Source organism: Anser cygnoides, chromosome 6 (assembly GCF_040182565.1).
Source record: "Anser cygnoides isolate HZ-2024a breed goose chromosome 6, Taihu_goose_T2T_genome, whole genome shotgun sequence".
Taxonomy (NCBI): domain Eukaryota; kingdom Metazoa; phylum Chordata; class Aves; order Anseriformes; family Anatidae; genus Anser; species Anser cygnoides.
This window is the reverse complement of record NC_089878.1, coordinates 11,601,761-11,615,274: the sequence shown is the minus strand read 5'-3', so window position 1 is coordinate 11,615,274 and position 13,514 is coordinate 11,601,761. Positions and strand designations below refer to the sequence as shown.

Genomic DNA, 13,514 nt, shown 5'->3' with positions numbered 1-13,514 from the left:
CCTTCATAATAACCATCTCACTATAAAACGCAAAATGCTTTGCTCACAAGGACAACTGTACTATAAAGGTGAAGTGTATTGATCAAATTACCTGAGATAATAAACTTCGGATGAATAACTTCTATATTGATGAATGGGAGAAGTCTTCCTTTTTACCTAATATTGCTAGTGTGATGGGAAGGCAATTGAGAGAACAGTATTATAGTGTCTGTGTGTGCTTGTTTCAATCATTGTTTATATTTTTAAGTTAAATAGCTGTATGAAATTGTTGATGGGAAATTTCATTGGAGTTTTTAGTGTTCCTGTTTCTTTTTTTTTTAAGCTTTAATTTGTTCTAAGTACTATTGTCTTCCTTCAGATAAAAAGTGATAGGTCTATATAAAAGTAAGTATGTTTGGACAAAAGACTTAAATTGGTCTATATTTGCAGCAACTTGTAAAATTGAATAAAGAAACAACAATGAACTTTATCTCCATACATATTAATGAAAAGTGAGGTCAGGACACAACTGGACTCAAGTACTGGAGGTGCCTGCCAAAACATGGAAGAGTTTAGGACCCCAGTTGGAAGAGTTTAGGACCCCATGGTTGTTCAGCGTGCGATGTTCCCCTGCTTTCTGCTGAGTAGGGATTTCATGAATTTTGTTAGAATTCTGAGAAAGAAAAGTAAGATGGGTGGATCTGCCCCTCTGATTTGACCACAGACATCAGCTACCCACACAACTTCAGATATGTAACTTACAAAAAAGGTCTGCATTACGTTTATTGCATTTCAGAATACAAACAGAAAAACATATTTTAATTCAAGGTGTAGTAATCACTTGTTGTGTTTGAGTGAAAAAGTTAAGTGACTGCTGCAGAGATGGAGAGACTTAAAAAAAAAACTCATTAGTAGAACATCTTTGAATATCCTCAGAATCCTGGACTAGAGCGGAGACTATAAAAGTACTTAATATTTCATTTGATGTATGCAAAATATGAAAGAAGTGACCTAAGAAAGAGGCTGTACATCTTGAATGAACTGAAATGTAATGTCATAAATACACTTTGCAGTAGTTTGAAGTAGTGCTTTGTGTTAGAAACAGACGAAGCAGGTTCCTTTGTTCTACATATGGGAAGAAATTATTCTTAGAAAAAGTTCTGAGATGATGTGAGATACTATGTGGGTGTGATCACCTTGTTGTTTCATATATGCATATATAAAATCTGTGCCTGTTTCATAATTGCATATATGTGTGTGTGTACGAAAACCCCATATAAAAATATCTGTCGAAATGGAAAAGCTGGAGCAGAGGGCAGCCAGAGCAAAGCAGGGATTTGAGAATCTCAGTTTATTCAAAAAGGTGAGAGAGACAGGTCTGCAGTCTTTGGAAAGAGATTAAGAGGAGCTTTCTTTTAATGGAAAGGATGGATTCTGCGGGGCTGTTTGAGCTTGTGTCAAGAGCAGCACAAGGGGGCAAGAACTTGAGCAAGAGGAAAGGCCAAGCACCACGGGAATGGAGACGGAATCTGAATAGTGATCAAACGGGAATTTTTAATGCGTTACATGCAAAATTCAGTTTGGGTTATTAGCAGCCATTAGCTTGGTTAAGGGTTTTTAGAGTTCACTGCTTAAATACAATTCATTTTTGCTGGCTGCCTTCAGACTTTGGGAGAGTAATGTTTAGTTGATACCTGTGAGCTACACTGCCAAACTTCTAGCACCCAAAATTAAAAGCTCAATTTAAAATGTGGAATAGATCAGAAGCCCATGGAGACAGAAACTTGGCTGTGAAAAGGGGCTTTGATGTCCATTATGTCTATTGTTTAATGTCTGGTTTTTGCTTTTAAATGCCAATGCACAGCATGGAGGCCAGGCCCTCCCATTGTGCAACAGAGGGTGCTTTGGGTGGTAGGGGGAAAAAAAAAAGAGAAATGTTCCATCCTGTGAGCACAGAGTTGACAGGTATGAATGCTTTTGGAGATCTTTTTAAAGAAATTGTGTGTTAAAGTGTGCAAATTTGAAGTAAGCACGCTGTGTATGTGTGCAAGAGAAAGTTAGCAGTCAGTCAGGTTTTATCTCTTAATGAATAGAGACTGCTGAAGTAAGGGTTAGGTAATTGAGTTTATAATTAATTAGCCATAACCCTCATCAGATAAAGCAGTTGTCGAGATTTTTTTTATCTCCTTTCTCTCCCCAGGGCCTGCCCTTCTTTGTCCTTGCACTGACAGCCAGCACTTATCTCAGGCCTTCTCCAGGCCCGTGCCCATCAACCCCTCCCCCTGCTGCTGATTTTGGTGGTCAGCCGAGACCCGCATTGTACTACAAGGCTCACAATCAGCCTAGCTGTCGGGTGCTGGGATGATGAATTAGCGGTAGGAGTTAACATGGAGGTGAACTCCAGATTGGACTCCTGATAGCTCGCAGAGCGGCCTCTGTTTGTTAGTCACTCTCGGCGGCGCTGAGGCACTGCTGACACTTCGCAACAAAGAGGTTAAGAAGGTGGATTTAGTAAAAAAACGGCGCACCTCTCCAGAAAGTTAGGATGCTTACAAAGAACCCTTAATTTCTTCTGCTGTGCAATTCATTATAACAATACAGAGAAAATAAATTAGATTTTATGCTGGTTCTTTTGGTGGCCTTATCTCCCTTATGCTGTGGGTTGAGCTGGTTCGCCTGCAATAGGGGCACAAGCCTTAGATACGTATCTGAAGAGCATCAAGATTGTGAGAGGTGTCTAGCCTCTCTGCCTGTTGAGCTAGATTAAGGGGATTCGGATGTTGAATTTATCCTCAAAGCGCTGTACTTTTACGGATGTATTGGAGAAAAGAAGCTTTCTTGCTGTGTTTACAGTAGGTTGTGGCATTGAGCTGTTTTTTTTTTTAGACCGGTTTACCTGCTGGAGAAGAAAAAATTTCAGAAACAAGTCTGTGGGTTTCCTCTTCATCTGGAGTTTTTGAATTAGAGATGAAGACTCCTCTGTCTTATAATATTGATTTCAGGCTTCGAATGAGCACGATTTCTTCTTAATCTGAGTGGGAGCACTAGAAAATGTAGCTAAGTCTCTTGATGTAAGATAAGGTTGGATCTTTTTTGAAACTGTATAAAGCATTCTTCACCTGTGGTCACCTTAATTTTCAAGTAGACTGGTAAAGCTTTCCTTTTTCTTTCTCATTTCAGTGGCAATGTGTGTTTTTAGTTTGACTTCAATTCTTTGTGGACTTGAGCACCACAAGTTTCCCTGGGCATATGTATACCCCTCTAGGATCTTTCTGAAAGTTAAATCAGTAATATATTAGTTAACCTACATTGAAGATGACAGTGTAAGTACATAAAAGATATTACTGATGTCAGAACAAACCTGTTCCGTTGTAGAATAATAGCTTAGCAGTTGCCATAGCGAGTCTTACGTTACTGCAGCTGCTGTACTGTAATCCTTGTGGTTTGTTAGGCTCTTCACTTATGCAAAACGTGTACTTAATCCAAGTAAGGGAAAGCAAAATTTCACATACCTCACTGCCGCTAACTGACTGAATGGAAAGGAAACAATTCTATGAATGATGTTTTGGCATGGGTTGTGGCAGGGGAAATTCTAACTAGATTCACAGAAATGTTACTTTCCACCATGATGTTGTTCAATTATCCCATCCTTGGAGATGCTTGGGACTCAGCTGAACAAGGTGCTGAGCAGAGGTCTGGACTGGATGACCTGCAGAGATCTTTCCAACACGCATGGTTCTGATTGTGTAAGACTAGGTGGTTCTCAGATAATCTAATGTGCAAAGTCACGTTTTAAACATTGCTGACATTGGCAGTTCTGGAATGGTAGTCACATACGTTTGTATTCCAGTGAATAGAGCTGCAGTCAGGTCAGTTAAAATAGGAAGAAAAGATTACTGGAAGATCGCTTCAAAGAAGAATGCAAATTAGTGATCCAATATGTAGAGTCCTGCTGCATGAGAGGTTCTGCTTGTCTCCGGTGGAATACTGCTGCCATTCGGATGGGCTGCGTGGAGACAGCTTGCTGTTGCTCTCCAGTAATGCAGAGGTGCAAGGAAAATGTAGATGCCCAAATAAGCCTGAACAGAAGTCTTTATACATGAGTCCAAAAAACTGACATCCACTAATCTTTCTGTTGGCGATGAATGATCTTTCTGCCTTCTTTTAATATGGCCAGGGGAACTTCTTACAGCATGCATGGGTTTTCCTCCATGCAGCTCCTAGTGATGGGCCAGAACGGGTAGGTTTGGATCTAGCAGTTGGAAGTGAATCGAAGGCCGCAAAGAGCCTTCCCATCCTCAGAAGAGGCAGTTAGTTGTTTTATATTTGAGAAAGGCCAAGCGTGAATACAGTAGAAGAAAATAACATAATGATCATTTGTATAATATAAGACCTGTACCGAATTTTTTTTCCAGGTTGAGAATTTGTACTTCAAATGAATATCAGCTTTGTATTATGTTGTCTCATGCAAAAGGATAACTGTGTTTTAATTTTTTTTAACACTTAATTCTGGGAAGCAGAATGGGGATGGGCAGGGGGACACCTTTTGCTTTAAATTTGAGTCTGAAATGTAAGATGTTTGAAAATATTATCCCTGAACAATATTTTTAAAGCAAAGCTGACAGACAGTGTCTTCTGGAGAACAGGTGTGGATTAACAGCAGTGATTCGGTGTGGGTTGAGCTAGTGCTTACATGGTTGGTTTTTTGTTTTTTTTGAAAGAATATTCTTAATTGTTTTTTTCACTCGAATTTTTTGCTATCAAAAGTGTATAAATACGTATAACAAACTAAAAATATATATAACTAATAATACTACATTAACATGCCATTTATTGTTGGAAGTTTTGTTTTGAATAGGACACAATTGTAGGATGGTTTGGGGTCGGGTGGGACATTTAAAGGTCATCCAGTCCAAACCCCCAGCCTTTGGCAGGGATATCTGTCACTAGATCAGGTTGCTCAAAGGTCCGTCCAGTGTTTTCTTTTCTAATATCCCTTTTGCTATGCTATCAGAGAAAACTATGTATAGTAGAGCAACTCAATTTGAGGCTTCTTAGCTGCTGGCAAGGGAAGATGACGTGCTTTTGTTCCTCAAGAAATGTTTGAGGTTCTCGCTCTAATCCTCAAACATTGTTCAAAACTTCACAAACAAGTGGAGTGTGTTACAGGATGTGTTAAAGAAGGTCTGTGCTTTAAATCAATACTGAGATTCTCTCGTTTATGCTAGAGAACTATGGAGAAAGACATAATAAAAACTGTGCATGTAGCCTTTTAAACTTCAGAAAATTGTCTACAGGAAGATCCCAGGGATGATGTGTTTAAAGCAGAGGACTGCAACTGAGAAATAGCTTAATCCTGTTGACTCGGCCATAAATCATGGACAGCCTTTGGCCAAATTAATAAAATTTTTGGTTCTAGTGTCAAGGGAATGGTAACTTCATTATTTTGCAGGAGCAGTGAGAAGTACCAGTTGAAACTTTTCATGCTACCCTTACCTTAAGTCATCTCGTCCTGGTGATGTGGCACCTAGCGAATACCCTCACTGCAAAATTGAAGCTGCACTTAGACATGGTTTGGTCCCATGTGCATCTAGAATCCTTACATCTGCTGTGCATCCATGTGTCATTTGTTGTTATTGCACAGGACTATTGTGATACACTTCAATGAAGCTTCAAAAGACGGTGGGAATTTGAAAGAAAAACTGCATTGAAAGCAGAGAAAATAAGGCCGCAGGATGGATAGTGCAACTGGTTTTGGCTTTGCTGTTTTCAAAGCTAGTATTTTCCTGTTTTATTTTTTCGCTAATTGTTGATAAGTCTATCGTTGTTTTAAGTTTTCTGTGCTACATGCAGGTACAGTGTTTGGAGGACAGGACAATGTTTCTGCAAGATTGGGCAAAACAGTCATAAAAGCAAGCAAACACCTCTCTGAATTTGAGCCAGTACCGATACTGATAACAGCTAATACGACAGTAACAGTTCCACGGTGTGAGCAATGCTGTTGTACTGAAGGATATATACTGTGTCACATGTAGCACTCAGGTTTCTGCTCATCTGGAGTGCAATTGTTATCTAAATCTCTAGAACACACCACAAAATCCTTACTGTATATTTTTGTTTTCCTTTTTAAACACTCAAATTATAGTACCGTTTCAATAGGTGTTCTCCTGGAGGATGCTAGAGACGATGATGGAAGTTTTCAAATGTTGGAAGTTTTAATTTTATTTTTTTTAAATAGCAAACGTGAGGTAGTAAGGCAGAAGTTGGAATGCCTGGATCTAAGGTTTGCCACTTTGCAGTTAAGAATTTTTTCCGAGTGCCTTTGAGGCATTCAGACTTTGAAAGAAGCAGTTTATGAAAACTTTCTGCTCTTGCATCAGGCAGGCCAGATAAAGTTGCAAGGGTAATTTAAATTATGCCGTATTTGCAAAAACATCCTGTTTGTAGGAGACAAAGCGACTATTTTTTCCTGGCAGGTATCTTTGAGAGAAAGCCGTGGTTTCCTGGGTGACATTGGTGCTTTCTACCCCACTGGTGGCTTCAGAGCATGCATTGAGGGGATTGATGGATCCCTCTTCCTTAACGAGTTTTCTAAATCGATTTGATCACTCCTTTTTGTCACTTTTGTAGGACTAACATTGAAACTAGGGGGACAAAGTCCAACTGACACACCCAAGCATGGGGTACTAAAGTTGGTAGTACCAAGTATCAGCAGCAGCCATAATTGACAAATAATACCCCTCATAAATACTGCCAGTCTTTTCAATTAGTTTTCATCTAAAATTCGGGATGCAAAATGATGGCCTGTCAACTGACAATGGATGACAAAAATTAATAAATTGTCTTCTAAATAGTATGGACACTTAAGAAAAATTGGGCAGCCAATTTAGCACAGCATGAACCGGGGGGAACCTTTTGTACTGTTGCCGTGCCACTAATGTTGTCTGGGTCTTTATTAATGGTGCTTGGCTGCTGCTGACAGTTTTGTTGCTACTGGCAACTTTCTTCATTAAAATTAAAGCCAGCGTCAAATCCCATTAGCCGCACTCTGGATACCTTGCATTTTTATTTATACTTTTTTTTTCTTTACAAACACATTCTTTATCTATGGGAAGTTGGAAAAGGTGGTTAAAAATTAGTACTTCATCTTGTCTGTGGCCGATTACTTAACTAAATAATAAATTACATTTTTTTGAGGGATATCATCTCCAACGTGTTATAACATACCTAGTCTACAGTCCAGTAACTGCACACAGAAATCCGTAAGCAATCTTTATAAATTACCTTTTGTGAACATAGCGTTCTTCTCTATCACCTGCAAGCTAGCTGGTTTTTAGAAACTCTTTCATAAAACAGTAATAACCTCTGAAGGAGAGCAATTCAGTTGTGTGGCGTTCTTCAATTTCTCAGTTGCCTGTTAAACTAAAATATTAATGATGATGCATACATGCTTAAAATAGAGTGATCAACATGTGTTTGAAGACTGGTCTTACAGGAAAACGATGCTGTGTGCATCCTCACTTTTTTTTTTCCTGAGTGAATATTGTTTCTGGAAATATCTTTTGGTTTTCTACTTCAGAAAATCCAGGATTGAGTCCTTCAGACATAAATCCTCATTCTTAGCAGTGTATAGCACATGCTTATAGCCTTGTACCTCCTGCTACTGCTGAGTGTTGTAGAGTATTGAAGTGCTGAGTGACCATTGTATTAAATACCTGAGGTATGACAAAGCAGTTCTTTATATGCAATCTGTAACACAGAATAAGAGTTCTCGTCAACTTCAAGGCTTCATGTGAAAAACCTGAGGGTACCAGAAATGTCTCCAGCAGACCTTGTGCTTTTACTAACAGGATGCTCTTTATGGAGTATCACACGTTGCCTCCTGTGTGGTTCAGCCTTCTTGCATGCCAACTCACTCAAGGGCATAGAAATTTCCAAGATAATTTAGTCACTGCCACCTTTGTTACAACAGCAATCAGAATATCTTCTGCTAATTGTACTCCTTTGTACAGTGAGCGCATGCACAAGGATGCTCTAGCTAGTTTCACACAACGTGCCTTTTCTGACATCCTTTGGGTATGAGTCAGTGGAACAAAATTGTATCGTCTGCTTCCTGATTCTTGAGGCTTCTGCTACATGGAAACCCCTCGTGAAACACAAAATAAGAGCTGGGTTCACAGGCAGACAATATCCGTGTGATGGAAGCCTGAAGTGTGCTGAAACATCCTTCTGTGTGTGCAGAGAGGAAGGATGGAGGTCTTCTGTTGTCACCTATTTTCCCTTGCTGCCAGTAAGAATGTCCTGCATTCAATGCAGGAAGAGAGCGTTGCCTCCCGTGCTCAGGGCGGAAGCAGTAGCCCCAAAACACTGCAGGTAACCCAGGCAGAGAGCTGATGGGCTCGTTTAGGAACCCGGCAAGTGGCTTCAGATGCACCTGTCTTCTGGTGCACTGTTTTCTCACCAGTATAAATAGAGCAGGTACTATATGCAAAAGACCATTTAAATATTCACTTCAATGGTTATTTTTGGGAATGGTTTTATATGATAAATTAAAAATGATTAATGGTTTAAATGGTGTTTTAAACATGTACTTACAGCATTTTTTTGACTAAAATACGTGCTATGTGGCTCAAATCTGAATTTCAGTTCAGCTGAAATTAAGGGAGCCTATCATTCTGAAGAGTGGATACTTCCCATAGAGAAAACAAACTGGTACCATTGAATTAGCATCAATATAATAAATCTAAGTCATACTTTAGCTTATCAGCTGAATCTTTTTGGCTTAAAAAACAAAGTGTCAGGAGATAATTGTTGACTGGAGTTTAATATCTGTTAAAGCAAATGAGGCATGACATACAGTGCATAGGAAATATTGTATCTGGAGTGGTTTTAACATTAAAACAATATTTATTTATTTTTTAACTTTCTGACACAATAAACTTGGTAGATGGGGGAAAGGAGGAGTGTTTGTTGTATATAAGGCAAATCAGGCCCAGGTGAAACAACTTTTTTTTTCTCAGTTACCAGTTTGAGGCATACTAAATACACTTTGGGCTCTTTCAGGTATTAACTCCATGTGCTAGAGGAATCCTAATCATATACTTGTCAAAAGCATTGATTTATAATTTCTCAGAAAACTTTCCTTGAATGATTGACACTGGCAGTCTTTCACGTTTTGTTACTGTAATTTCTGTAACACCCATCTATCGCAGGATTACTTCTGTTAAGGACAGAAGTAGCTTAGCCCCTTTGCAGTAACAATTTAAGAACACTGTGTAATAAACCTGTATTTGGAAGTTGCCTTTAGATTGTAACCTTAAGTCACTGGAAATGGCCTTGGATAGGTTCTCTTTGGGGTTCAGGAAGTACTTGTAGATGCGGAGGTACCTTGATATGGAACAGCCGTGTAGTATAAATTGATTGGGCAAGTGAAGAAGCTTCAGAAATGTTAATTACAAGCTCGTTGTGAAGAGACATACCTGCCTCCTTTGCCGCCCTTGCCGATGCTGTGGGTTGTCTCTTGGGCTTCTGGGAACCAAGAAAGTTTTTCTTCTCTGCTAGATGTTGAGTTGGTCTTTGACAAAAGGTATAAATTTGTTTCCCCTCTTCTCCTAGAGGCTTCACGTACCTGTTTATCTGCAAAAGTCACCTAGGGTGGGGTTGTTCATTAGTTTTGAGGGAAATCTTACAGACAGTAAAATACATTTCTTCTTTCAATATGCTCAGCAGTGTAACGCAAGTAGTGGCCCTTAACTGGTGCTAGAAGATTTGGGGGTGAATACCTACACCTCTTTAGAAATACTAAGACTGAATTATTTTGTTTTCAGATGATACAGTGCAGATTTATTTGTCAGCACAATCAGAAGTCATTTGCTTGAAGAAAAAAAGACAATTGTGACTGTTCTGAAAAGGATTATTTAAAAAGACATGGCTGTGATGCTGCTAGTAGCTAATATATCTGTACCTGTATTATCTGTGCTATTTTGAAAGGGTATTCTGCTAGGGAGAAAAATCAAATACAGGAGAAGGCTGTGTTCAAAATCCTTAGTGCTATTGAAATATTGCTGAGCAGAAACTGGACTGTGTCATTTTGGAACGAGAGAAGGATTTCACAAGTTGTTTACAACAGCTGATCTCTGACGCACCGGGATAAGTCTTGCCATAAAACCCTGTTTCTGTTATTTTCTAGCAAACATGTATGTGATGGCTCTGTTTTGTGTAAATCAGTATTTTTTATGAAGTTTGCTTTTGGAATAGTCTTAGCTCAAAGTCTACTCAAACGTTGAGCAAAAAGTGAACAGATGTGGCTGTAGCAGTCTCATTATACCATTGCATGCTTCATCTTGGAATGTCCTACCTAGATTTTTCCTCTTGCTTAAGATGAAATTGAGAGCTTCAAAGTGCTTCAAGACATTCACATGAATGTCAGCTATATCTGGTAGCTCATTTTGTCCGGAGTGGTCTGTGTTCCTCGAGGTATATAGTGCATGCATCGCAGTTGCTGCGATACATTTCCTTCACTCTTCTTCTCATGTCCTCTTGGAGCAGCATGATGGTATCCATGTAAGCAGCTCAGACACTATCTCAACATGGAGTATGGTAGTCTTTATTTTTTTTTCCTCTTTTCACAAAATATGAAAACCTGGACCAGAGTCCATTCTAAGGAAAAAACGTTTGTGTCTGTTACAATTATATTGAAATATCCTGCCTGAAGTGATCCTTGTTGTAGGTCATGCTTCAAATGAGCCAGGTTATACAAGAAATATAGTTACGAGTAAATGGATTTTCACATTTTCTGCAGCTTTTTTTTTTCATAACATTCAGCATGGTTTTATGAACTTTAGGAAGTAGGATCCAGTTTAAACCCAATGACATTGTGTCTGACTGAACCATTCCATTGGGTAACCCTGATACCCAGGCCTGTTGGCGTGTCTGCTCATGTGACTGGTCTTTCTGACTTGCCCTTTATTAACTTCTAAATCTCTGCAGGTATGTATATGCCTCAAATGAAGTATGAAGTGTTTCTCCAGTAATTTCTTGAGACACACATAGCACTTGTGATCCATCTCCAAAGCAAGCAGAACTGCTGCCTATTGGATTCTGGATCATTTCTGACAGCTATCATGCAGGGACATTGACAAGCCTCCCCTAAAAATCCAGCCATACGTACCATTTTGTGAGGCCAGCATGGGAACGTGCCTGGTGTGGAGCGAAGCACCCCTCAAGTCCTTCTGGAATTATGGGTGCGTTTTAAAACTTCTCTGTCACTGAAGCAGCTGCCTCTGGAAGAGGCTAATTCAGTTACGTACCATTTCCCTTAGCAGGTAAGGTGAGTCAGCTAAAGGGCTGAAGGAATGTTTTCTCAGTGGGTTCCTTATTGTTTTGTCTTCTGTAATGGTGAGAGGATACTGGGTGCCTAACAGATGTTAGCTGTATCTCTGAAGTTGTCATCTTCATTCCTGTTCCTCTGAGTGCAGTGTGTGTATACACACATACATGCACGTACGTATATATTTTGTCCTTGGTCTTGGGAGAGATTTGGGGGGGGGGGGAAATGGGGTGGGTGGAAGGAAGAGTGGTGGAGTATCTTTGCACCCTGGAACCATCTCAGTGAGTCCTGGGATGATGGTCACATTGTGAAGCAACCCAAAGAGTGTCACTACCAAGCCGATACAGGACGGTCACTGGTACCAAGGATCTTGTGACCAGAGGACAAGGTGTGAAACAGGAAATATTGTTAAGAAGAATAAAAAAGGTACCCTTCTACTGTCAAACAAAAAAGATTTTTCTTATCTTACCCCCACAAGGATTAAGGGCCAGAGGTAAAACTGTCCAGCAAAATTATTGTATTTTTTTAAATGCAGGACAATCCTTTTGACTTAAAAACAAACACCACACAACAACAACAAAACAATGCATTGTAGTGCAGTTTCTCAGGGCTGTTCATGAAGACCTTTTTGGGCCCAAAATTTCACAATATGAAGTGCGAGTTCTTGCTGCACAAAAAGATGGAATACAGTTTAAAATAAAAATAAAAAACCTCCACTTTTTTTCCTGACGGTGTTCTTGGTTTTGTTATTCAGTAGATGCTGTATTAAATTGGATTTTGTGTCCATCATTATTAAAATGTGAAGTGTGTCGGTCACAAAGCATACATTTCAGGGCAGTTAGCTGAATAATTCTTTTCTTTATTATCCCAAATTACTGCTGAGCTCTGGAGAGGTGAGCAGTTTAGCCAATTATTGCCATTTGAGCTGGATTTGTGGGTGATTAGCTCCTGGTCGAATTCAGTCCTGGCAAGGGCTTTGAAGCCTTCGCTTGTGTGATTTTCACAGCAGTGAGGTAGGAATAGACGCGGCTAATGACAGGAAGGTCGCGTGGGTTATGTGACCTGTGAGGGGGGGGCTCGGGTTTAGCAAATAGGGCATCCACAATAACAAGTGTGTCACTAACCCTGCCGTGCATAATCGGAGTTTTATAGGATTGTTGGAGATGCTGACAGCTCAATTAAAGTGTAACCCTTTGTACCATATACCCTGGCAGAATGACAGAAATATTACCAACAAAAAAGGGAGGGTGCCACAAGGGAACTGGTTAAAGATCCAGTATTCTTTTTCTTCCCCCCTTCATCGGAGCCTGCACAGAACAAGCTGCAAAAAGCATCCATTTGTGAAATAATAGGTTGTCCAGGGGAGGGGTATGGTGCCAAACATGGCTACAAAAAAAAGCTGCTCTTAAGTGGTCTTCCTGATGTTTCTATGGAAACACAATAGTATCAGGATAGAAAGTTAAAATTGGTTTTTAAGCTTTTCATGGCTTTCTCCCATGGACCCCCCTCCCCCCACAAAGCCCTACTTTATCTAAAATATGGTAAAGTGGATTTCAGGGTTCAGGGAACGAAGCGCTGCTATAACGAGAGCCCTATCGGCTACCTGGAAGTTGCAGTGTCTGCACAATGAATCCCTTTTTGATTTCCTTCCCCTCCAATGCTGGGTTTGTTTCTTCAGTGGAAAAAAAATAAATAAATGTTTTGTTGCTTCTTTTTCATGCCTGACCATACAGCCACGAACATTTCTGCTCTCAGAGCCTTTTCCAAATTAACTGTGCCACACTGCAATGTTTGCTTATACTGAATCAGTTTCCCAAGCTCGTTTTTTTTGTTTTAATTTTAGCCTAGGTAGCCGTGCTTCACCAAGCTGATTTGTGTAGATGTTAACTTCATTTGTGTCCAGCGCAGTTAGAGCGCAGTGCCTGATGTTGAGCTCCGGCGAGAGGTAGGAGTTCAAACGGAGCTGATCGCTGCTGGCTCCTGTACTCCTGACTTAGACCCCTTGGCATCAGCTGTCTGCTTTCTCCGACACTAAGATAATGATTTGCATCGCAGCGCATTTCACATCAGCACTGACGATGGTGTCAGGGAAACCACAACTGCCAATGCCAAGGGGTTAATAAACCAACTACTTGAGATTATTAAGGGCTGTGATTTTTTTTTTTTTTTTTAGCGGTGCAGAGGAAATGGAACAAACCTCAGAAGG

General features: G+C 39.9%; 1 protein-coding gene across 15 annotated transcripts in view; it reads left to right on the top strand.

Moving 5' to 3' along the window:
* The window catches only part of AGAP1 (ArfGAP with GTPase domain, ankyrin repeat and PH domain 1), a 376,948-nt gene that overhangs the window by 207,330 nt on the left and 156,104 nt on the right, over positions 1 to 13,514 (top strand). The window contains exon 11 of one of the 15 annotated variants that reach the window (XM_066999591.1): positions 2,180 to 11,522. The exons of 12 other annotated variants lie outside the window; for them this stretch is intronic. In XM_066999591.1, coding sequence (XP_066855692.1) covers positions 2,180 to 2,344 — 165 coding nt within the window. In that variant the 3' untranslated portion in view covers positions 2,345 to 11,522. Of the gene's footprint in view, positions 1 to 2,179; positions 11,523 to 13,514 lie in introns of those variants that run through there. 2 more of the 15 variants (XM_066999589.1, XM_048058347.2) reach the window with 2 other exon arrangements.